This window comes from Juglans microcarpa x Juglans regia, chromosome 2D (assembly GCF_004785595.1).
Source record: "Juglans microcarpa x Juglans regia isolate MS1-56 chromosome 2D, Jm3101_v1.0, whole genome shotgun sequence".
Lineage (NCBI taxonomy): Eukaryota > Viridiplantae > Streptophyta > Magnoliopsida > Fagales > Juglandaceae > Juglans > Juglans microcarpa x Juglans regia.
In genome coordinates, this window is record NC_054596.1 from 39,418,906 (window position 1) to 39,435,388 (window position 16,483).

The window sequence follows — 16,483 nt, forward strand, 5'->3', positions numbered from 1 at the left end:
TAGCTTTAGCTTCCATGATGATGTTTCTCTCTTTTCTTTCCCTCATTAAGAGTATGATGTATACTTCTTTTTTTAATAGGTAAGATAAAGTTTTGTTGAATCAAGTAAATAGACGTAGCCTAAGAAGACAAGAAGTAAAGGAGATAAGTGTATGATGTATACTGCATACCTCGATAATGCCTTTGTATCATTTTCTTGATGATCTTACTTATCAAAAATAGATTAAAGACTTTTCACTATGGTATTCATTATTTGGGATGTTTCCATACAACTTAGCCAACCAAAACAATCATTGAAGGATCTATGCCAAATTAATATCAAAGAAAATAAGTTTCTTCTTCCATACTTTATTTCTTTGGGCATCCTCTTGTGTACTTAATGGAGCTTGCTTCAATAATTTTCTTGTTTCTCTTTTTAGCTCCTTTTTAGGTAACTATGTGTATGCTGTTTGTATACCTCCTGTATACTTGGGCCATGCCTATTTACTACCGTTGATAAATTGTTGTCTTACTTATAAAAAAAATACCAAACCTTAAAAAGTTCTGGCAAAATTCACATTTCACAATAAAAAATTACCTGGCAGTAACCGAGATCGAAGTTATAGAATGAGTATGTTAGCAGAATATCACGTAACAGATTCACATTTGCATTATCTTCCCCGTCATAGAAGGAGAGCGATCTGTCAGTCCTTACCTTTAAAACAGATAAAAAACAGTAACTTAAAAATTTGTCCTTATATGTTTGAACTCGATTTGTAAGTTAAGAAAAACCGTGCTAGTTTAGGCCTACCACATCTTTTTCAATAAGGCCTTTTCTCTCCCTAAATTTTGTAAATCTTTTTGCCTGTTCTGAGGAGATACTCTGCACAGGAAGATATGGATACATATAAGGCCATATATAAATCATAATCAGGAGAAAGAAGAGAACTTTCCAAAAAAATCACAGGAGCTTGATTTAAGAAGAGGCAAAAGAATTTTCCATCCATATCTTTTTATGGATATAAAAAAAAGAATTTACTTATCAAAACAAAAAAAAAAAACAAAAAAAAAAGAAATTACGTTTTTTTTAATATAAATGTATTTAAAATATAGGTTTTACTAACTTTCTTCCACACCCTTAAAAAATAATTTCCCTGTTTACAGTCTTAGCTTTGTTGCTTACCTATGATGCACTTTATAGGCAATCTTGCAAAGGAATGGTGAAAAAGGACTGAAACAAAACTCAATGGGATAGGAATTGAAAATCGGAAATATAATTACATGTGTGCTTGAGAGAGCATGCACATGGAAACATGCACATACATGAAAATAAATCCAAGACAGCAAGGATGGCAAGAAGAACAGGAGACTAGTAATCATTACACACCTGCCACTGCCTCTTTATGGTCTCATATTCCGACTTTTTAATCAACCTAAGATATTGCCTCTCGGCATATGTTGAATCATAGAGATGGTATCCCAACACGAACGCCCATGCCTATATTCATTTCGAGATTTCAAAGAACACGCTGCATATTCAGTTAAGAAAAATCACTTGCCTTAAAAATACTATTATGTACATACCTCTTTCCGCAATCCATGTTCGAGTCCCCCATAGAATATTCTCTTCCTTAAAGCTTTTGAGTCCATGACTCTCCCTTCAGAATCCAAAAAGGTGAACCACTGCAACAAGAAGTAGAACTTCAATAAAGCAAATGTGATTGCACTCCATATGTCTAGAATTACTTTTTTTCAAAAGAACAGAAATGAGATAGAAAGCTACTCTTCGGTTTAGCGATGGAGCAATTGTAAAATGTTTGAATAAAGAAGATTGTTTTAGAGATACAAATTCAAATTTTATGAAATGACAGACATCTACTTCGTAGAAATACATTGCAATTTTCAATAGAACTTATCCTCAACAAAGCCCAGCTCTTACCTCTTCAGGCCCCAAAGGTGGCTGCCGTGGTTTTCCCCATACTAGTGTCAATTTATCAACCTGCCAGAAAAAAATTTGATTTGAGATGCCAAGAAGGAAAGAATCTTGTGTCATCAGGTTAAAAATTGCATCTTAAAATTTTGTTTAAACTCCTAAATCTTAACAAGAAAAGTGTATCAAAATTAACTACTTAGCAATCATAGGTCCTCTCACACCCCCACCATTATGCACTTTATAACTAGGCGTGGCATGAAGTGAGACATGTCAGGGATCCAAGCAGAGGCACTCATGGTACAAATAAAAATGGTAGTTGTTTTCTGTAGGTAAAATGATAGTGAATTATTATTATTATTATTATTATTATGTTGATCCGTATTATTATTATTTTTTTGATAAGTAAAATGATAGTGGATTATAACCCTTGCTAAATTTATTCCCAATCTCTGGTATCATTTGGCTTACTTTTACTTTATGCATGCAGAAGTATTGGAAGGCAAGAACAAAAACTACATTCAAACAAGTTGGCAAGGTCCTGCATCAGAAACGGCATAGAGACACAACACACCCTATAGTTCAACTCAACCTCTAGCATTTAATAAGGGAGTCCATATGCCTAAATAGGTGTTACCATTTCAATGTCCTTGATCTTCATGATTTTCTTGTTTCCATTTCTTCTTCCTAAATAGATGTTACCTCTTGTATACCCTCTTGTGTACTTGGGCTATGCCTATTCTTATTAATACAATCATTTACTTGTAAAAAAAAAGGGAGTCCATATATGCTATTCCACTAAGGTGAGAAGGAAATTCAGAAACTCATCCAGAATACCACATTTTCATACAAGGAAAGAAAACCAAGGAAAGTGTAAGTAGTTAATAAATCAACAATGGAAACAACTTTTTGTCAATTGAACCCCAAATAGATTTTAAACAGCTCCTAACCACCATCCTTCATCAGGGCAGCAGAGGTCCAGCCTAAATATGATTATCTATTTTACAAAACGCAAACAGACACCAGTAGCAACGTGTAGCGAAAGCTAGGGTGCAGGAAGTTTTCAACTTAACCAATATTCAGCACTGGGTTTGGAATTTGTGAGCATATTGAAGTTACAAGAATGCACAAACATGTTTACACATTGTAACCCATTAGAAATACATCCAAGTACGTTAATGAATGCAACTGTTGCAAGCATAACTAATGCTTGTCACTTCAACCAGTAAAACTCCCATCCTCATTGGATATTCCAACTTGATGGACAGACAATCAAGGTTGATAATCACATTAAAAACTAATTTTCATATGTGATACAGCACTCTTAAGTAGAGAAGAGAGCGCGCCCAGGAAAACAATTGTGCAAATAAATAACCAGGTCATACCATGTGTCATCCAACAAAATTTAGACCACAAACAACCACAACATAACAAAAAACTTACAGAGCATATGTTTGCCACGAATCAATCTACATGTCCTTGTGAACTAATTACCCTAACCGAAATAAAAGAACCCCAGAAATTAAAATTTAACAGAAGGGTTCCTTTCAATACCTCCTTACAATTGATTAGCTCAAAAGTTCCCAAATTGGTGGCAGCTTCTTCAACAAGATTGTGTTTCATATAAGAAATTTTCTGTTTTAACAGGTATAGATGTCTGTATTAGACACTCCTGGAATAGAGTTTCAAATTCCTCCAACTAAAATAATATGAGATTTAAGTGAAACCAAGAGAATAAAGCTCTGATCTGAACCATATATTCATTCACGAAAAATTAGCTTTTTTTGTAAGTTATGTAATCTCATTAAAAAACGCATACAAGTTATCTGGTGACCTGACAAGAGAAAACATATTCAATAGGAAAAAATTAACAGCAGTTTAATAATTCTTCTCAAAAATTAAAAAATTTAATTACTGAGATTCATTATTAAAAAAAATTATTAAAAATAAAAAAAAGTTTCACAAGCTATCTGGTATCCTCACAAACACATCTCAAGCACTATTCTCCCTTTCGCCTTCCTTGTCCGCTAGCTGTTATACCTCATAAAAAGCACAGAAACGAAAAGCACTCTAATATGTCCAAAAGGACTGATAAATAACACTAATATTAAACACTGACTAGAGGACCTAACTTATTAGTCTGTACAGTTTCCACTTCCAGACAGTGTCTAGATAATGACAAGTGGTTGTTTGACCACAGAATAACTAAATCCCAGCAGTTAAAAAGGATTTATTTTAATCGTCCAAACATGGAGGGTGAAAAAAAAGTAGAAAGATGAGGATGGTGAAAACACACACACACACACACACACAATAAACAAGAGGATGAGAAATAGAGAAAGGATACCACAATTCACTTTTAAAGTTATAACTACAATAGAAAATAATTATAAATTTGGTAGGATAAAACAATAAATGCACCTAAATTGGGAGAGTAATTATAACACCACAATCCCACATAGGGAGAAGGAATAACTCACATAGGGTGACTAAGATATAGAGGTAGTCATGAGTGCTAGGTCCCATATTGGCTACTTACTAGGTAAAATTGGGCTTTACAAATGATTCTAGGGAAGCTTTTTGACTAGCTTTTTGACTGGTATATTCTTTGGGGTTATAGCGCAAGATGTGCTAACACTTGCCCAGATTGTAATAGTAAGACTAGAATATCTAGAAAGTTTTCCACTTCAAAATGAATACTAAGCATAGCACTAAAAAAGAACACAAATTACATACAATTTCTCTCCGTACAATTTCTCTCGACGATGGAAAACAAATACTTGTTCTCTCGGCTAAGTTTGGGTGGTCTGTGATGGCGTTATACGACTGAGCTCTGGGGTGTTGGTGTGCTTAGGATGGGTTTTTCAAAGGACATTGCGATAGAATCAAAACTTTTCACTTGTGAAGGAGGGGGGTCTCTTGGTAATTACAGAGATAATCTGGAGGGTGGTGACAAAGCTGGTACTGGGACATTCAATGGTGCAATGGTTGGCAAAGGCCTTGGAGAATTGCATGAAGGAAGAAAAGAGAGATTGCTTCACCACACTCAGGAAAGGCAATCGTAGTTTTATTTTTTATTTTTGACAAGTAAGAAAATTTTATTGAATCAAATGAAACTAGGCAATGCCCATGTACACAAAAAGTATACAAGATGAGACACCTAATTTAGGTGGATTGGCTAATACGGTGCATTGAACTTGATACTGATAAGGAGGAGAGAAGGGGGGGGGGGGGGGGGGCTTGGAAAGTGGTGGACCTAGTGTGGGCTCGGGTGAGGGAGATGGGCAGCGTAACAAGGGCTTAGGCCTGTTAGTTGACGGCCCTAGTTAGTTAAGAGGCGTTGTAAGGGGGGGCCAGACAAAACAAGATGGGCCAAATGGGGAAAAAAAGGGGCACATGACTGGGCCTCAGCCCGTGGGGAAAAAATGGGGGAGAGCCTCAGCCCATCCAGACCCTTCCCGTGTGGAGAATTCGAAAGGGGGGTGACCGTCGGCCCACCATTGACAGAAACCTCACAACCCTGCCAAGAAAAGCATTGGGTGCACCGTGACCAGCTGTGGGACCATCGACAGAGGTCCAAAATGCACTGACGATGGTGGTGGAACTGACAGTAGTGATGTGAAATGGGGAAAAAGAGGATCCTGCCACCGTGTGTCGCAATCCCGACTTATTGTGACCAGAAAAAGCTGACAAACGCTCTGAAAGCACCACTTACCCAGGCATAGGCTCCACAACAACCTGAGGAGCACCTCAAGATGTTGTCAGAAGGAGATGGTGAGGAGAGGCTGGAATTTGCTAGGGATGTTGTCAAGGATGTTGCAGAGAGGCTATCTCAAATGCTCAATCCTATCGATGGTAGTGACGAGGGGATGGTTCTTGAAACACAAATGATAACTCCACTCTCTGGCAATGATGTGGGTATTGTGGTTAAATAGGAGGGCAGAAATTTGTTTGGGAAGGAGGAGAGGGGGACATCATCGAATTCGCGTGGGTTTCTAGAGAAGGGGAGCCCATTCCTCTGGATTGGATGTTACCAAACGAGTCTAGATTGGGTGCTCCGCAAGGTAAAGGAAATTCAACATTGTGTGGAAATGGAGTGTGTGGGTTTTGAGGAACAGTTTATGGCTCTTCTCACTACCATAAAGGTGGATCACTCTCACCTTAAGAAATCTGGTAACAAGAAAGAGCGAGAGCTTAAGAACCTCAAATAGTTGTTGAACCATCAGGGCAACTCAAGCCATGATAGATCCAAAGGGAAAGGGATTGTATCTCCTTTATGAAGCCAAAAATTGTCTTGGAATGTCCGCGGGTTAAATGAGGCAAATAAACATCTTCGTATAAAAAAATTGCTTCAAGAATGGAGGGCGGACATAGTATGTTTACAAGAAACCAAGCTGAAATTTGTTTCCAAGAAAATAGTGCGAAGTGTTTGGAGTTGTCCTTATGCAGATTGGGTCTATTTTGCATCGAATGAGCCTTCGGGTAGAATTTTAGTGATGAGGAATAGAAGAGTGGTGGAGAAAATGGAGAATTTTGTAGGGAAGTACATTGTGACCAGCTGCTTTAAAAGTGTGGCAGATAATTTTTTGTGAGCTTTTGCAGGTATATATGGGCCGAATGTAGACAATATCAAAAGATTATTATGGAAAGAACTTATTGGAATACATAGCTGGTGGGACCTTCCATAGTGCATAGATGGAGATTTTAATGTCATAAAGTTCCCCAATGAACGATCCGGAGAAAGCAGAATGTGTCCAACAATGACAGAATTTTCAGAATGTATTTTTGACTTAAATTTGGTAGATCTTTCTCTCATGGAGGGCTCCTTTACTTGGTCCAATAATCAAATGTGGTCTTGGCTGGACAAATTCCTAATCTCACCGGATTGGGAAATCATTACTCAAAGGTGTGTCCAAAGAGGTTGCCTTGTCTTTGCTCGGATAATTTTCTCATCTTGTTGGATTGTGGTGGTATCCAATGCGGGTGCCAATATTTTAAGTTTGAAAACATGTCACTCAAGAGTGAAGGCTTTGTGGATAGGGTAAAGCAATGGTAGTCATCTTATCAATTTCATGGTACCCCCTCCGACATAATTGCAGGCAAACTAAAAGCTTTGAAGAATGATCTAAAGCTTTGGAACTCTCAATCCCTCGGAGACATAGGGGAGCGAAAGAAAACCATGGTGGAGGAGCTACAGGAGTTAGAGAAGATACTTGAGGATAGAGTCCTCTCTCCAGAAGAATTATCGCGAAAGGCAGAGCTAGCTTCAGAGTTGGAGAGATTAATTTCTCTAGAGGAGATCTCTTGGCTACAGAAGTCAAGAAACATTGTGGTTGAAAGAAGGGGACCAAAACACAAAGTTCTTCCACAAAGTAGCTAATTCTCATAGGAGAAATAATACTATTAAAATGTTGAATATCAATGGTATAGACTGCATGGAGGCTCCTGTGATTTGGGATTGTGTGGTGGATTTCTTTGAACAACTGCTTACATAACGAGAGTGGTGGAGGCCAAAGCTTGATAGACTCGATTTTGACTCTATTGAGCCACAGACAGTGTCTTGGTTGGAGAGACCTTTTGAGGATGCGGAGGTCTATGATGTAGTTAGAATAATGATTAAAGACAAAACATCAGGTCCAGACAGCTTTTTGATGGATTTTTTCCAAACATGTTGGGAGATAGTGAAAGAGGACATAATGAATGTGTTTCAGGAATTGTTCTTGGCTGGGAAGTTCAAGAAAAGCCTAAATGCTACTTTTATTGTGTTGATCCAGAAAAAGATCGGAGCATCAGAGGTGAAGGATTATAGGCCCATTAGGCTCGTTAATGGGGTGTAAAAAATTATCTCCAAGGTGCTTGCAAACATATTAGGGGAGGCCTTGGCTAAGATAATTATGAAGTCACAATGCATTTGTAAGGGGTCGACAAATCCTGGATTCAGTCCTTATAGCCAATGAATGCCTGGATAGCATATTAAAGTCTAGTATCGCAGGGATTATATGTAAGCTAGATATGGAGAAGACATACGATCTGAAAACTGGGAGTTCCTTCTATATTTGCTAGGGAGATGTGATTTTGGGAAGAGATGGTGGATGTGGATCAGATGATTCATCTCAACGGCAAGGTTCTCAGTTTTGATTAATGGCAACCCAGCTGGTTTCTTCAGCAGTTCTCGTGGCCTAAGACAAGGAGATTCGTTGTCCCCACTTCTTTTTGTTATCATCATGAAGGCCCTTAGTAGGATGCTATCGGCCGTGATTATGAACAGTTTTGTGGCTGGATTTTCGGTTGGTAATTACAATCGGGGCCTTATTACCATGCTTTGAACTATATGCTGGCTCACCCGGTTAAGCTCTTGGCTAAAAAAGATTCGAAAACACTCCTTAGGCTACTGAACTTCACTTTCGCATTTGCGTGAGCTATCGCTTACTCAACTTGCACAAAGCTACTTCAGTAGCTTTACCTTTGCTACAATTTCCTGCAAAACTTGACTAGATAGAGATAGGTAAAGCCTTAAGACCAAAAACCCTACGACTTTTTTTTTTAGTATTTGCCATAGCTAGGTGGAGGAGTGAGACCCACAACACCTATCCTACAATATCCGATTTATCTCATTTATTATTTGTAGATGACACTAATATTCTGCGAATAGATTAGGGGTGGTCATTGGTAAGATAATCTCAAAGCCACAAAATGCTTTTGTAAGGGGTCACCAAATCCTGGATTCTGTCCTAATAGCCAATGAATGTCTTGATGGTAGATTAAAGTCTGGTATTGCAAGGATTATCTGTAAGCTAGACATGGCAAGGGCGTACAATCATGTAAACTGGGACTTCCTCCTTTATTTATTGAAGAGGTGTGGCTTTGGGGAGAAATGGTGTATGTGGATCAGATGGTGCATTTCAACGGCAAGATTTTTAGTTCTGATCAATGGCAACCTAGAGGGTTTCTTTAACAGCTCTTGAGGCCTAAGGCAGGGAGATCCTTTGTCCCCTCTCCTCTTTGTTGTCATCATGGAGGCACTGAGTAGGATGTTATCCGCTGTGGTTAGTAACAGTTTTATGGCTGGTTTTTCAGTGGGTGATCCGAATAGGGGCAGTATCTCAGTTTCACATTTACTATTTGCAAATGACACACTCATTTTCTGCGAGGCAGAACAAGACCAACTTAGGGCACTGAAGGCGCTTCTTCTTTGCTTTGAAGCAGTATCAGGTTTGAGAGTGAACTTCGATAAATCAGAATTAGTGCCAATTGGGAACGTCAATACTATTCGGCAATTGGCTAGTACACTCGGGTGTAAGGTCGCTTCTCTTCCTATGACATATTTGGGATTACCATTGGGGGCTGCATCACGAGCCTTATCTATTTGGGATATAGTTATTGAGAAAATAGAATGAAGATTGACAGGGTGGAAGAGATTATATTTGTCGAAAGGAAGCCGGGGGACTCTTATCAAAAGTACCCTCTCTAACTTACCAACTTACTTCTTGTTTGTTTTTCCAATTCCAGCTTGCGTGGCAGCACGGATTGAAAAACTACATCGTGATTTCTTATAAAGTGGGATGGGGGATAAATTTAAGTTTCACCTAGTAAGCTGGGACAAGGTGTGCAAACCAATTCCGTCAGGCGGGTTGGGATAAAGAACTTGAGAACGTTTAATCGGGCACTTCTTTGGTGTGGCGAGGAGGCTCTAAAGGATTCTTTTCCATCCATTTTCCGTGTGGCATGTGACCAAGAAGCTTCGGTGGCAGACCTCTTGGTTCGTTTAGGGGACCAAGTTCAATGGAATATCACTTTTAGTAGAGCAGCCCAAGATTGGAAAATAGACAGTTTTGAGGCCTTCTAGTGTATTCTATGAAGCTGAACGCATTGGGCGGACGATAAACTATGGTGGACTCGTGCAGGTGAGGGTACTTTCTCGGTTCGCTCCTTTTATAAGTCTCTTACACTTATACCAAATACTCAGTTCCCACGGAAAAAATTGTGGAGGAATAAGGCGCCTCCTAAAACACTCTTCTTCTCTTGGACTGCAGCCCTAGATAAGATTTTGACTACTGATAATCTGCGAAAGTGCCAGACAATTATCTCAGATTGGTGTTGTATGTGCAAGAAAACTGGAGAGACAGTGGATCATCTCTTGCTACATTGTGAGACAGCGATAGCCGTGAGCTGGGTGATGCCTGCCACAATGGTTGAGTTATTGGCCAGTTGGGTGATGCCGAGTAGTGCTCCACAAATCAAAGCTGTGTGGAAGATGGTCCCTACCTGCATTATGTGGTGCATACGGTGAGAGCGAAACGAGCAGACATTCGAAGACAAGGAGCAAACACTAGAGGAGCTTCGAGCTTTATTTTTTTGCATCTTATTTCTTTGAGCTATAGCTATAAATTTTAATGGCCTAAATGTACATGATTTTCTTTCGTCTATAGCGACCTAGATAGGTCTTACCTCTTGTATACCTTCTTGGGTACTTGGGCTATGTCTATCCTTATTAATACTACCATTTACTCGTAAAAAAAAATATATATTCTGCAAGGCAGACCAAAACCAGCTAAGGGCACTAAAGGAACTTTTAATATGCTTCGAAACAGCGTCAGGCTTGAAAGTGAACTTCGATAAATCAAAGTTAGTACCAGTTGGGAACATCAGCAACACTCGGCAATTGGCCAGCACACTTGAGTGTAAGGTCGCCTCTCTTCCCATGAAATATTTGGGACTGCCGTTGGAGGCTGCCTCACTGGTTTTATCAATTTGGGATGCAGTTATCGAGAAGATAAAACAAAGATTGGCAAGATGGAAAAGATTGTACTTGTCGAAAGGTGGCTGGATGACTCTCATTAAGAGTAGTCTCTCTAACTTCTTTTTTTTATAGGTAAACAAGTATTATTAATACAATAATGGGCAACAAAGTGCCAGTTACAAAGGTCATTATGCCCTATCTACGTAGGCTCATTAGAAACTAAGAAATCATGAAAGTTCATGCCATTGAAGTCTACAGCAATAACCCAAGTACAAAGAGTCCTAAAAAAGAAAATTTTAAGCTCCGCTATAGATCTCTCTGTCTTCAAATGTCCGCTCATTGCGTTCCTTCCACAAGCACCGCATGATACAAATTAGAATCATTTTCCAAACCGCTTTGATCTGTTGCACACCTCGAATAGGGGGTCTAGCTTGCCAACATTTCCACCACAGATTCTGGCATCACCCACGCTAGATCCATTCTATTGAGCACCTCATTCCAGAGAGACCTAGCAACCTCACAATGTAAAAGTAGATGATTCACCGACTCACCCCCACTTTTACACATGCAGCACCAATCTGTAATGATTATTCTCTTTCTCAGATTATCTGTAGTGAGAATCTTACCTAAGGATGCTGTCCACACAAAAAATGAAGCTTTGGGTGGAGCTTTGTTCTTCCAAAGCCTTCTCCAAGGAAATTGTATCTCAGGTTCTTGTATGAGAACCTTATAAAAGGATCTAACTGTGAATACCCCTCCTGCAGGAGTCCACCACAAACCATCTTCCTATTGGACATTCAGACGACAAGAATACAACAGACTATACAAATCTACAAAACTCTCCACCTCCCAATCTTGTGCGCCCGGATGAAATTGATATTCCAGTGTGTACTCCCACCCGCACTTCCCATAACCTCCGCCACTGTAGCATCTTTATCACTTGCAATCAGGAAAAGTAAAGGAAACAAATCTTGAAGGGCACTGTTACCACACCAAGCATCCTTCCAAAATCTGATCCTGGACCCTATACCCAGCTAAAACCGAGTATGATGATGGAATGCCTCCCACCCTCTTCTTATATGTTTCCATAGCCCCACTCCATAGGTGCCTCTTAACTTTTCCAGTACACCAACCCTCCCCTAAACCACCATACTTCTTCTCAATCACTACTTTCCATAAGACTTCCGGTTCTTTAGTATAACGCCACAACCATTTTCCAAGTAACGCCCGATTAAACAACCTCAAGTTTCTGATACCCAAACTGCCACTGGAGATAGGAGGGCAAACCTTCTCCCACTTGACTAAATGAAATTTAAATTCCTCTCCTAAACCACCCCACAGAAAATCTCTTTGAAGCTTCTCAAGTCTACCGGCCACACTTGCTGGTATAGAGAATAAAGATAAGAAATAGGTGGGTAGGTTAGAAAGTGTACTCTTGATCAACGTCATCCGGCCCCCTTTCGACAAGTACATTCTCTTCCAACCTGCCAATCTCTTTTCTATTTTTTTCAATCACCGTATCCCATATCGAGCAAGTCCTCGAATTTATACCCAACGGTAGTCCCAGGTACATCATAGGAAGAGACGCTATCTTACAACCCAATATCTCTGCCAACTCTCGAACATTCTGGACTCCCCCAATCGGCACCAACTCGGATTTATCATAGTTCACTTTTAAGCCAGACACAGCTTCAAAACAAAGAAGCAACGCCTTCACAGCACGCAACTGATCAGGATTGTCCTCACACATAATAAGCATATCATCTGCAAACAACAAATGAGAAATAGTAGTAATACCCCTACTCAAGGATCCAACCTGAAAACCATTTACAAAACCATTAGCCACCAAAGCCGAAATCATCCTGCTTCATGCCTCCATCACAATGACAAAAAGTAGGGGAAATAACGAATCCCCTCGTCTCAAGCCACGAGAACTCGCAAAAAAACCTTCTGGGCTGTGCCATTGATCAATACAGAGAATCTTGTCGTGGAAATACACCAGCTGATCCATGACCTCCACCTCTCCCCAAAACCACACTTATCCAGTAAATACAGAAGAAAATCCCAATTAACATGATCATACGCCTTTTCCATATCTAACTTGCACAAAATCCTTGAACTCCCAGCCTTCAATCTACTGTCTAGACCTTCATTAGCAATAAGAACCGCATCAAGAATGTGTCTACCCTTTACAAAAGCATTTTGAGGCTTAGTAACAATCTTCCCCAACACCACACTCAACCGATTAGCTAGTACTTTAGAAATAATCTTGTAGACTCCATTCACTAGACTAATAGGCCGATAATCCGTAATCTTACACGCCCCCACCTTTTTAGGTATTAAAGCAAGGAGAGTGTTGTTAAGACTTTTCTCAAATTTCCCAATTGAGTACAACTCCTGAAACACCTTCATAAGATCATCTTTTATCACCTCCCAACAATCTTGGAAAAACCCCATAGAGAAACCATCAGGTCCGGAGGCCTTATCTTTTACCATATTCCTTACTACATCATACACCTCGTACTCCTCAAAAGCCCTCTCCATCCTAGCTACATCCCCCATCTCAATGGTGTCAAAAACCAACCCATCAAGAGTAGGCCTCCACCCCACCTGCTCAGTAAGGAGCTTCTCAAAGAAATTAGTAACATGATCTTTAATAACTTCCTCTTCCCAACACTCCACCCCCTCAATTTTCAGTACCTCTATATTATTGTTTCTTCTATGCGAGTTTGCAATGCAATGGAAAAACTTCGTACTCCGATCCCCTTCCCTTAACCATAATGCTCTTGACTTTTGAAGCCAAGACATTTCTTCTTGTAAAATAATTCTCTCAAGATCTGCAACCAACACAGTTCTTTGTGATTGCTCCTCCTCAGAAAGTGGCCTTCCATCTTGAAGTCTATCTAACTCCTGAATCTCCAACCACTTGATATTTTTGTTCTCCCTTATGTCTCCAAACGACTATTTATTCCACTCCTTCAGGTCTCTTTTTAAGGCCTTCAGCTTGTTCGCAAAAATGAAACTAGGTGTACCATTGAACTGATAAGAAATCCACCATTGTTTAACCCTCTCCACAAAACCTTCTGATTTCAGCTACATATTCTCGAACTTAAATATCATCTCCCACTATGAATGCCTCCGCAATCTAGCAAAATAGGCCAGTGATCCGAATTTAAGCGTACCAAACGCTTTTGCCATACCTCAGGAAAATGGCTTTCACACTCAGATGAAATTAAAAAGTGATCCAAGTGAGACCAAGTCTGGGTTATTTGACCATGTGGCAGGGCCCCGAACTCCACACTTGCAGGCCTCATTCTTCTTCTTCTGAAGCTTTCACTTGGAAATCTCACAACATTGAAATCACCCCCAATACACCATGGAAGATCCCACCAACTATGTACCCCTGCTAGTTCATCCCACAATAATCCTCTATCAAAGTCTAGATTAGGACCATAGACACCTGCAAAAGCCCATAAGAAATTATCGAACACACTTTTAAAGGAGCACGCTATCATATATTTCCCTATAAATTCCTCCATTTTCTCCACCACCCTCCTATCCCACATCACCACAATTCCTCCCGATGCCCCTATAGAGGCCAAGTAAACTCAATCCACATGAACACCGCTCCATAAACTTCGCACAATCTTTCTATCTATCATTTTCAACTTCGTCTCCTGTAAACACACAATGTCCGCTTTCCACTCACGAAGCAAGTGCCAAACCCGGTGGCGCTTATCTACCTTGTTAAGCCCACGTACATTCCAAGACACAATCTTAGGCTTCATTTGGGAATAGCCAGCCCCTTCCCTTTTACCCTACTCCTACTGGAACTTCCCTCCAAATTCATCGACCACGCCAATTTTTTCAGCTCCCGATTCTTCTTCGAATCCCCTTTCCTTTTTTGTTGATGTCTAGCTTCCATAGCAGCTAACAGTGCTATGAACTGCTCTTCATACCCTTCACAATTAATCCCCACGTAATGTTAGATCTCTTTCACCTTATTTATGACCCAATCTGAGGCTTGGGTTGGATAGCAATAGTTTAATGGAATAGGAACCCCCCTCCTATCAATCTGAAAATTCTGGAACTCTTCGCCCACCGAAATCCCTTCCAAGCCACCTGATCACATGCCTGAGGGAGAAAAAATTCATCCTCCACCGAATGCAAAAGCTGGTCGCACGACTCAGGGAGAAACAACTCATCCTCCACCGAATGCATAAAGTCAACCGAATCATCCTCCTCCTCAGCCACCTCTAAATCCTCATACAACTTGACAGACAAGTTCGTCAGAGCAAGACCCGCGTCTCCTCCAACCATCGGCGACATTTGAGCTTCCTTTGGGGCAGAGAAACGCGATCTGAACTCCACCAGCGCCTTTTGCACACAGCACACCGGCGGCCCATCATCGGCGACCCCCATCCCCTCTGTCGGCACTGTTTGTGCAACCTTCACCTGATCCTCCGTCGACGGCACACTTTCCGGCACAAAGCCAAGACTTTGTAACTCGGCGGGACACGCGAGTTTGCGGCTCACGATGTCTCATGGACCTTCCATGGACCTGGGTAGGCTCGCCCCGAACCCAGACCCATCACAATGGGCCCTAGGCTTAGACGGCCCAGCCCCATCACAGGGGCCTGAGCTCGACGAAGCCTTCAAACTGGCCTTAGACCTAAAATGCCCACCCGTCTGACGCCAAAAACCCCAACCCTTACCAATTTTAATTCTCAGCTGGGTCTCATTGTGGGCTTTTCTAAGCCCATCACCCATAACCTTCCGTTTGCCTTTTAAATTCCCCTTTTCATCTCTTACCTTAAACAGACCGACAGCCTCGAGTACTTCAGCCATGTCCTTCTGCAGCATCCGTAACTGCCCTTGTACCTCCAACAACGTCCTACGTACCTCCCACACCTCCTGACATGCCACAGAACTTCTGCCAAGTGAGTGGCTCAACACACCATACTGCTTCGACGGAGCTTCACGACGCCCAACTCCCCTGACAGTGCCCCTCCCGCCACCGTCACCCTTCCTCACCACGTTCGGCATCGTCGAAGAGAGCGCCTCCTTATACGACCGTGTTTGGTGCCTCATCTCCCCTTGACAACATTCGACTGACCTCCACCAGGAAGCACCTTTCTCGGCTCAAGCAGCACCTCCCTCATCTTCCTCCACCCCCAACCATTCTCACCTTCTGGAATGCACAAGACATTTCTTCTCCCCCCTGGTTATACTCAGCAGCCTCAAGATATCTTCCCCTACGATTTGAGCAACGCTGGGCAATAATACTACAATATCCATCTCTAGTTGCTGAATACACCTCCTTTCTTCCTCCTTTCATACTCTCCTCTAGCACCTTCCCAAGCCACTGCACTGAAGATGGACCAAACAGAACCACATGTTCTGACTTCCAGTTTCTTTCAATGACTCGCAGCATTCCACCACCAGCCTTGACAAAATAAAACATTTGGATTCAATCACCACCTCTACAAGAAACCCATACTTAAGTCACCACAATAACTCAAAATCCAATTATCATCTTAGACGTGAAAATATTTTTGGAAGCTATTACGTACGGAGAGAAAAAAGGAGAGACTCTCTCTAACTTACCAACATATTTTCTGTCATTATTTTCAATTACAGGCTTCCAGCTAGTGTGGCAGCACAGATTGAAAACTCTCACCGTAATTTCTTATGGAGCGAGGTGGGGATGAATTCAAATTCCATCTAGTCAGTTAGGACAAGGTGTGCAGGCCAAATCTCTTCAGGTGGGTTGGATATAAAAAATATGAGAACATTCATGGACCCTACTTGAAAAATTGCTATGGAGATATAATA

The 16,483-nt window shown here is 40.9% G+C and overlaps 1 protein-coding gene across 2 annotated transcripts in view; it reads right to left on the reverse strand.

Moving 5' to 3' along the window:
- The window catches only part of LOC121250800 (TBC1 domain family member 17-like), a 36,513-nt gene that overhangs the window by 14,037 nt on the left and 5,993 nt on the right, over positions 1-16,483 (reverse strand). Inside the window, exons 8-13 of one of the 2 annotated variants that reach the window (XM_041150021.1) lie at positions 3,463-3,543; positions 1,918-1,977; positions 1,563-1,661; positions 1,366-1,476; positions 790-861; positions 577-693 (exon numbers count right to left, since the gene is read on the reverse strand). In XM_041150021.1, coding sequence (XP_041005955.1) covers positions 577-693; positions 790-861; positions 1,366-1,476; positions 1,563-1,661; positions 1,918-1,977; positions 3,463-3,543 — 540 coding nt within the window. The remainder of the gene's footprint in view (positions 1-576; positions 694-789; positions 862-1,365; positions 1,477-1,562; positions 1,662-1,917; positions 1,978-3,462; positions 3,544-16,483) is intronic. The other variant, XM_041150022.1, reaches the window with a different exon arrangement.